Raw genomic sequence first — 9860 nt, 5'->3', positions numbered from 1 at the left:
AAGAACAAGCAGCACTTCTCCATTATTTTTTCTCTATTTTTCCCAAGACGATCAGCACTATTCCATTCTAAATGTTTCAGATAGCTTTATACACAGTTAATTCCTCGGAGAAAAACCCAAAAAAAGAAAGAAAGAAAGAAAGGGAGTATTACAGAGGAAAACCAAGAAAGAGGAAAGGTACCAAAAAAAAAGGGGAGGAACCCTAAATTTTTGCAATAAATAGCAGAAGGCCAAGAAAAAAGGAGGAGGAAGAAGGAGAAAACCGGCCAAAAAATCATGGAGAAAAGGAAAATTCCGAAAAATAAAAATAATGAGCCATGGGAGTGGAAAACGAAAAACATAAAAGAAAAATACAGAAAAATACTAAAAATACAGAGCTCGAACTTTTGTTCCCCTTTTCCCTCTGAGTATCGCAACTCACCGAAAAATCCAAAATGTACCTGAACTCAATCTGCACAAACGTCAAATCTCCATCTCCATCTTCACATCCGAAAGGAGCAAAAGGAGCAAGAAATCCCATCAATTTCCATCGAGAAATTCATCAGTAATCGGGCATCAGCTGACTGATCTTGCCTTCCTCCATGACCAGCTTCCTCTCGGTGACCCTCAGCCAGATACAGACCCCGGTGAAGCTGAGCACCAGGCTGGCCAGCCCGCTCCCGAGCCCGATCCCGACAATGGCCAGCACCGACAGGCCTTTGCTCTTCATGGGGGCCAAAGGGTACCCGAAGAGCCCCTTGTTGCCCTCGAAGGAGCTCGCGTTGAAGCGGGGGAGGTTGCCGGTCCGGTTCGCGAGGGAGCCGGGGATCTGGCCCTCGAGGCGGTTGTTGGAGACGTCGAAGGAGGAGAGGCGGACGAGGAGGCCGAGCTGCTGGGGGATGGGGCCGGAGAGGAGGTTGTTGTGGAGGTCGATGACGTTGAGGTAGGCGCAGAGGGCGAGCTGCGGGGGGATCTGGCCGGAGAGGCGGTTGGAGGAGAGGTTGAGGACGGCGAGGTTGACGAGGCCCTGGAGGTCCGGCGGGATCGGGCCGGTGAGGGCGTTGGCGGAGAGGTCGAGGGCCTGGAGGGAGGTGCAGTTGGCGAGGTTCGCCGGGAGGGTCCCCTGGAGGCCCAGGTTGGAGAGGGAGAGCTTGTAGATGCGGCCGTTGGTGCAGGTGGCGCCGCTGAGGGAGGAGGTGAAGCCGTTGCACGGGGCGGCGAAGGCGGACCGGTTCCAGTTCGAGAGCCGCCGGCCCGGGTCCTGGAGCGACTCGGAGAGGCGGGTGAGGCAGAGCTCGTCCCCCGGGTCGGACGCCGATCGAGGGAGGCGCGCGGCGGCGGCGAGGAGGAGCACGACGAGGAGGGGGGCCGCGGGGCGGAGGGTGAACATCTGGGGTCGGATCTTTATGCCCCAAAATTTTCCCCCTTTTTTCCTTTCTTTTTCGTTGGTTATTCGTGGGTGGAGTGGAGAGTGAGGGACAGGAGGAGGAGGAGGAAGTATGAATTGGAGCGTTCGGCGTTTGCGTGTGTGTGTGTCTCGATTGATTAATTCTTGTCGGGATTTTTGTCCAAATTTCTCTTTTTGTTTTTGGGTCTTTGGTGGGTGGGATGTAAGAGAGAGAGAGAGAGAGAGAGAGAGAGAGAGAGAGAGAGGAAGTGCTATGTGATGCAGTGAGCTTGTGGCACAGGGCTTGGCAGGTTTTAAGAAATGGAGGTGATGAAATGAACAGGAGGGGGGGTTAGACAAAAGTTGCAGTTTGCAGGTGCAGTAGCCTTTTTGGAGAGAGAGAGAGAGAAAGTGGGGGACGGCGAAGGAGGGAGGGAGGGAGGGAGGGATCTTTGGGTATTCTGCTGTATTTATGGAGTTATAGGGGGGGAGTGCTGGAGGCTTGGGAGGCTATCTTTGTTTCTTCTTTTCTCTTTTCTTTTTTTCAAGTGTCGTTGGCAATGATTCTGAATAGTTCAGTCTCTTGTTCTTTCTTGAGAGACTTTTGTTTCGAGTTCCATTTCTCTTCCATGGAAAAATGTGGCTGAACTCGATTCCTTTTGAGTGAGATCTGGATTCCTTTGCAACCGGAAAAGAATTCTTTCCCCGATCCAAACCCAATTCGGGGTGATCTTGATCGAGCATTACGTCGAGGAGGGACATTGGATTGGAAGTTGGAGGAAATGCGATCGGGACTATATTCCGCGCTTGCTGATTCGAGTTATTAGGTTTTGCGTTACGAAGTCGCGTGTTTCCTAGTTCGTTTTAGATGTCAAATTGAGCATGTATATGTTGTGATCGATCAAATTGGAGCTCTGAACTTTGATTGCTACATGAGATTTCGTAATAATCCTTTAATCATGTCTTCTTGATCGCCGTACTTATTTATTAATATTAGTAGCTTTCAAATTAAAAATTGCGTCCGCCATTTTAATTTTAATTTTTTTTTGTCAAAGTAACATTTCATTCATTCGTGGAAATATAAGAGAAAAACAATCCAGTCCAACTGCAAATCAAGACAAGTCCCAAACAACTTAAAAATAAAAACAGGTTCTAATAAGATGAATCATTTGAGCAAGGTTAGGGATCATCCACTTCTTCAAACCATAGTCGGCGACCAATAACCAAATCCGTTTTCAGTAATGAGCACATATCGAGGTTTCCATCTATTGATATGGCTTTGCCTTTCGGCGATGTGTGTCTACGTTCGACGTCCCCAACACTATTGTCGTTTAGAGTAACAAGGTTGAATGAATGCAAATTTGACATATGTGAAAGCAAATCCTTCACAAAGCTCTTCCGATCTCTTTTGAAACTGGATTTGTACACAAATGAAACTTGAGGGAAGCGAAATCCCAAAATCATACATGCGTAAATCCTAAAATCTAGATTAGATTGCGATGAAAACCTCCCCAAAATAAGAGAGATAATTTTCCAGATCTAGATCATATCAGAAGAGAAAAGCTGCGCAAAACGGAAGGAAAGTAAGAAAAAGAGGAGATAACCAAATTAGCCAAAGATAAGGAAGAAGAGAGAGGATGGAGAGATCTAGCTCAAATCTTCTTCACCGTGGAGGTTAAAGAAGAAAGTTTTGTGAAGATGAGAGAGAGAAGAGAAAACCCTAGGGAGGAAAGAGGAAAAGCGTAATTTTAGTTCATGTGCTTGAACTGTTCGTTTTTTAATTATAGCACCAAAAGAGTTTGCGTAAACTATTCCAAACTTGAACTAATTATCATTTAATTTATAGGATTAGAAACTTTCGTTTAAAAGACATATACACAATAACTTTTTTTTCTCGAAACTCCATACATGCCTAATCACATAACTTTATACGAGATTGTTTTAAGAAAGTATTACTTTGCCGAATTTGAATGCTTATGAAGTACAACAAACCCCATTCAGCAAACTCAACTCCAAAAACATCTAATTTCTAGCCATTAAATTCGAGTTCGAGCTCAAAGCAAGAAGCTTCACTCAATATCCTAAGCTCGACGCCCTTTAAGACTCTATTGGGATTCTTGATCTGATTGAGAAGTTCGATGAGCCAAACTCGTTGCAAACATAACTCGGAACACATCTAATTTCTAGCCACTAAACTCGAGTTCGAGCTCGATCTTGGAAGGCATCACTCGATACCCTAATCCCGGCACCCTTTTAAGATTCTATTAGGGCTCCGATCGTGTCGAGAAGTTCGATCAACCAAACCCGTTGCCATCTCTAACATCTGAGAGAGATAGAGAGAGGGGGCAAAGCGAGAGGAGGGAGGGTGTGAGCGAGTGGGGGAGGATGCGGGTTCCACCACGGGCGCTAGACAAATGAGGCGCGAGAAAAGGGACGACTCGCAAAAAAGGCCATTTTGGTCATTTTGCGCCTTGTCGGGGGGAACCTGCGGGGTCGCCCCAGTCACCCGCCACAGCCACCCCCACCCTCACCCCACCCCGCACACGCTTCCATTCCCGCCTTTCTTTTTCTGTCCTTTTCTCCTCCATTTTCTCGGTCGATTCCCTCGAGAGGAGACGTCAAAAGAAGGACCAATAAAGAAGGGGGGAGAAAGGGATGAGTTGGGGGACAATCTAATTCCCTGCAAAAACCTCTCAACGGTACGTCCAATCTTAATGTCGCTTCGAACAATTTTTCACGCCTAAAATTTTTTTATGAATTTTCAATACGGTTCCAGACCTGTTCCCACATCCGAAAATTGCGATTGTTGTCTTATAAATTATCAATATCTGGGCTATTTTGAGGTTCGTTATCATAATTTGTGTTTTCACCAACACCTCACATTCGTATAGAACAACACATCGGCCTTTTGATATTGATAAACCAATTTTTGTGATAATTTAGTTCTAAACCTTTTGACATAATGTCAATTCAATCCCTTCCGACTAATTTTGGCCGGATATTATTGACATAGACATTGGTCGGCCTACGTGGCACCGCCTGTACTAACGTGGATAATTTTAATAATATTTTCATATTTTTTAATTTTGAATTTTTTTCTGATTTTTTTTTATTTTTTTCTTTCTTCTTCCTTTGACCAGTGACCGGCCACTAGCCATGGCAGGGCTAGCTGACCTCGACTGGGCAAGGGTCGCTGTTGACTGCCATAGGCGAGGCCCAACCAGGCAAGGGTGAGTCTCAGCGATAGTTCCCCTCACTAGATCTGGTAAGGCCGACCCTTGCCCAAGCCACGATAGCCTCACCGGGAGTCGCCTTGGCTCGATCCAAGCGATAAGGTACAATAGATGAGATACCGTAGGAGCTATACCCAATGAAAACTCTTCCACGGAATGAGAGGACTGTCCTACTTGCTTAATCAGCAGACGAAGAAAGTTATATCTTGGTATCTTCTTAACTTGAATGCATGGACAAGGTGGTCATAACGATTTCTTTACTGAAGAGTTCATCAACATCACGAAACTGCAGTGCAGTGTAGGAATTGTCACAAATTTCGGTATAATTTACAGATTAGTTTCAAATGAGTTGGGGACAATTCCACTAAGAGCAATGCGCGTATAGTTTGTGGACTTCCACGGCCAAAAAAATATGGTTTGATGTTACACAGCTGGTCTGGCAGGCGGCGAAAGATATTGCTAGAAAATCAGCACAGCAATTATTAATAAATAGATTTCGTCAATGAGTCCTCGTAAGATATTCGTTAGGTAGCTAACGAAGGGAAATTCAAAACATCCAATGCATCTCTCTCGAGTTATGTCTGATCGATAAATTGAAAATTAAAATGTTTATTTATTAAGCACACTTGACAATGGTGTTCATATATTCTTTATATACATAAGGTCTTCTTCCATCTATAAGTTTAAGTTTTTAGGTTAGACTTTTTGATATGGTATTACAGTCAGGTTCTGCCCCTTTCGCACGTGCGTTCACTCCCATCAGTCAAATTTCCATGTGCCACTCTTAATCCGACTTACACGTATGAGGGGTTGTATGAGGAGGTGTTGAAATATCCACATCGTGTGAGGGGTTGTATGAGGAGGTGTTGAAATATCCACATCGCTTGATAATGGGGTTCTTATGCTCTTCATACACATGATGTCTCTCTCCACCTATAAACTTAATCTTCTGGGTTGGATTTTCCAAAATTTTGAGTTAGATTTTGTTCCTTTCCCGTGTGTGCGCCCACCTTAGCCAAATTTCCATATGTCAATCCTAATTCAGCTTGCATGAAAGGGGGTGTTGAAATATTCTACGTCACTTGACAATGTAAACCGGGTACAAACTTGGTGACCCTAGGTAAATAGATTCTACCTTGGGCTCAATCCCAGCCTTATAGGCTCGCTAGGATAAATAAAGTACTATACATATTGATAATTACCTAGCACACATGTTTGTACTCGTGCTAACCACAGCAACAGAGCAAGCGTAGCGAATCAAATCTTGATGTCTCGCAAAAATGGCCAGTACCCTATCTTTCAGTAAATACATATTGAGTCAAAGATCTTTAGGAAAATGGCTTCGTATTTCCTAAAACCGAACCAAACACAGCCTATATCGCTTACGACTTGTGCAGTTTTCTTGGGCTTTTGTCTTAACTTGTCTAATCACGTGGTTTTGCTTTTAAGTTGGATTCTTTCATCAGCATAAGCAGTTTTCTTGTCATTTTCGCCGGTTGCGGACAAAGTTTTCTGGTCATCGACTGACTTATCCTCAATTTCTTCTGCAGTTTGGGTGCAGCGTGGTTGGCCGCCCAACCCCATGAACAAATCCAAAAGTACATGCCATCACCGAATTCATATTCGAATAAACAATTAGAGAAGAGTCCCCGTCTTAATCCACCTTTCTCATAGAACAAACCCGAAAGAACTTGTCTATTGTTTCTCTTTCGTTCGAAAATGTTTGGAGTGACTTTTACTTTTTACCTTTCGATTTTCTTGCAACGTACGTATTTTGACTAATTATTAACATTAAATATATGAAATCTTTAATAAAAATTCACTTCAAAATGCGAATTATATGTAATTTCGAACTTTGGCGAGAAAGTAAAATAGCACAGAGAAAGGAATTAGAGAAGAAAACCGAGGGATAGTGGCCTTTTACCGGATTTGCTTCATGGTCAGAGTTGGGGACTGACTAACGTGAAGCTAAGTTAGCTAGCCAGTGGAAATATGCGTCATCGTCGGCATTGGACTATGCCTACCCAAGTGGGTACCTCATTGTGAAATCCTGGATACATGGCGAAGGAATTTCGAGTCCTTCTGTCCATTTCCAGAAATACTTCATAGTTAAAAGTAGACGAAAAGGGATGATGATTCCATTCATTTTATATATCCTTTCTTGTGAAGGAAGGAACAAAAAAGGAAAAATGGAAAGAAAATGGGATTAATATTATGAAAAATCCAAAACTTGTACACTTGTGATAAATTTACCCCAAACTAATTTTTTGACCATGAAAACCTCAAACTGGTACACCCATGACAAATTTATCCTAAACTAATTTTTTGACCATTAAAAACCCCAAACTGGTACATTTGCGATAAATTTACTTTCCGTTAAATTGGATTAATACCATGAAAAATTACAAACCGATACATTTATGACAAACGGAGGGTAAAACTCCAAATAGGTTCATATGTCAACTGCCACGTGTAATCTAACTCATAAATTTAACGGTAAAATTTAACGAAAATTAACGGAAGATAAAATTGTCACAAGTGTACAAGTTTGAGATTTTTTGTGATCAAAAAATTAGTTTGAGATAAATTTGTCACAAGTGTTTTCTAGTTTAGGGTTTTTCGTGATATTAACCTAAGAAAATATTGGAGAAGACGGTCTACATCACCCAAGGACATAAGCATAGGGATCCGATTATCTAAAATCGTTCCACACCTTTTGTATTATTGAAAAATTTTCCTAAACCCCTTGGGATCTCTCCAACAAGCACGAGTTAGCTCGAGTAAAACTAATTCACGATAGAGTGACCGAAGCGATCGTTTGAGAATTTCCGATGCCGAAATGCTTAATCTTCATCTCCCGTTAAATCAAGATTGGCTCACATGTAGGCTATGCTACATCAACAAAGATCCTATGAATGGCTTAGGCAAAAATAATCCATGAAAACGACGACCAGAAACGGTCGAAGTACGAGGAAATGCAGGACGAGTCATGCTTAGTTTTTGAACTTCCACAACATTTGTGATCTGGCAACGAAGAGGGAACTTTCGAGTCTGTTGCTTATACCCTCTGGTCAGTTTCGAAGAACTAAGATGAAGTAATGCTCTCTTCTAAATTTTTAGCACGAAGATAAGATAATATTTACTTCTTCTTTGTCTTTTTCACTTTTCTCTTTTTTGGCTGAAAAAAGAAAAATCTATCCCATTTTTAGAAATTCTACTCACTGCTTATGAAATGCGAGATTGAATAGTTAATGAATAAATATTTGTTTTCGAAGGAAAACAAGTTCCAACTTATATATATATTTTTTTGGAAAATACATCAAAACGACTTTTGGGCAAAAATTTTTTGGGGTCGACATCAATCTCCCCCACCGAGAAGAAATTGACTCCAAAGAGTTATTGGGATATCTTTGTTTTTGTTTTTTGGTCGAAGGGATATCTTTGTTGACTTCGTGAACCTTGCCAAATACAAAGGAACTTCCCTTTTTTTTTTTTGGGGCGCTAATTCCAAAAAAAAAACATCAACTTTATTTGAGTGACAAGCTAGATTTGGGACCAGAGTAAAAGTTTGTGCTTTTTATTAAAATAAAAAAAAATTCGGGTCAAAATTGTTACTCTAGGTAAAGTTGGTGTTTTTTTTTGGAATTAGGCCCTTTTTCCTGTGAGGAGTAATCTTTGAGCAGACACAAGTGGTTTGTATCTATATTGTATATATGGAGCTCTTCATTGTTGGATAGGTAGTTAAGTGCTTATGCCCCTTTAGAGATAGGAGCGAGTAAAAGAGCTCGTTCATCTTTAGATTGGTAATCGTAAGATCATGATAGGGTCCTTTGTACTTTTAAGAAAAACATTTGCCATTAGTTGGTTATTAGGAGCATTGCATTTCTTTTTAGAAAATCAAGAAGATAGGCCTTGACTTGTTGAATCAATTTACAGCAAATAGAAAATGCACAATTTGAAGATTGTCATTTGGTGATGAAAGGCGCTTGGGTCATGGCTTAGTATCACCCTATAGCTCCAAAGTGAATATGATTGCCATTAGATTTAAGGAAGGATTTTAATAGTACCTGAAAGTGTATACGTTATCAATAACTGCATCCATTGCACGATGGATGTGAAGAAGAAGTCCATTAGCTTGGCAATAATGGGGCAAGCTAGTATTTGCAGTGAATTCCCCAGTTAAGAAGTCATGCATTAAGATACGAGCTCCCAATACTCGGGCAAATACAACCCTTTTGATCATTTATTCACGCGTACTTGTTGTAGCATTCAAGTGATGCCTTCAATTTCACTTGCTTCAGCATGTGCTTTTGCACATGAGTTAAGGTCCCTTCAATGCATAAATTGTTGTGAGTTAAGGTTTCCATCATCTTTCATAAATAAATCCACCACGAAAGTATTCATGAATTGCTCTACCATAGTTCTCAATGGATAACCTAAATTTACGTTATAATAGTGCATTTCAATAGAGGACGGTCATACTTGTTTAATTTATCTCTCTCAACTTGGAAGTACAAGAAGAGATAAAAGGGGAACGTTAAACGTTAGCGAGAATATAACAGAAGATGCAAAAAGAGATCAATAAAACAAACTCAAAAGAATCTTAATAAATAGACTAAATAACCTTAATCAGATTATATCGTAGATAATATCGAACGCTTTCATTGTACCCAGTTTAATTCAGTTTGGAGGCAATTATGACCAAATACGTATTGAGAAAGTATGACAGGATTTTGAAATGCAAGGGGGTATCCATCAATTTCACCGAAGTGTAAGGATTGTCTGCATAAATAACATGTACAAGGGCATTTGTTCCTAAAGAATAAGCTCGTTCATTAAATGTCCAAACCTTTATGTATCCAATTCATTGAAAGGCTTCCAATCAAGCTTTACCACTCAAAGCTCATGTCTTTTCACACGTACAAGAGCTTGTACCACTCATCGCCACAAAAACTTCCAACTTTGACATACCAGACAACTCATCGATATCTCGATGTTGGGCCTAAACTTTACACCAAAAGAAGAAGGTCCCATCTCTCTTTTGGACCATAAGAGACATGCCTTTCTTCATGCACGAGCATCGCCAAGGATGTAACGGGGGAACAAACATCTTCCTACAAACCAACATACTGTTGGTGCGCGAGTGAGTTTGGTGGAAAGCGAAGGATCCTTGTATAGGGCACAACGCACAAGAACAAGGGAGGCCTACTTTGGGGTCCATGGATTATTATCACGTGTCTCTATTTTTTCTTTCTGTGGTT

At 41.4% G+C, this 9860-nt stretch overlaps 1 protein-coding gene across 1 annotated transcript; it reads right to left on the bottom strand.

Moving 5' to 3' along the window:
- Nucleotides 1–343: 343 nt before the first annotated feature.
- Nucleotides 344–1772, bottom strand: LOC115676980 (receptor-like protein 44). Its single transcript, XM_030600034.2, has one exon. The coding sequence runs from the start codon at nucleotides 1367–1369 to the stop codon at nucleotides 542–544; it is 828 nt and encodes a 275-aa protein (XP_030455894.1). The 5' UTR covers nucleotides 1370–1772; the 3' UTR covers nucleotides 344–541.
- Nucleotides 1773–9860: the final 8088 nt, after the last annotated feature.

Source organism: Syzygium oleosum, unplaced genomic scaffold (genome assembly GCF_021117445.2).
Source record: "Syzygium oleosum isolate NSW1041296 unplaced genomic scaffold, Sole_v2.1 Sole_v2.35, whole genome shotgun sequence".
NCBI classification, from domain to species: Eukaryota; Viridiplantae; Streptophyta; class Magnoliopsida; order Myrtales; family Myrtaceae; genus Syzygium; species Syzygium oleosum.
The sequence above is the reverse complement of the archived record's forward strand: the minus strand, read 5'-3'. Positions and strand labels throughout refer to the sequence as shown.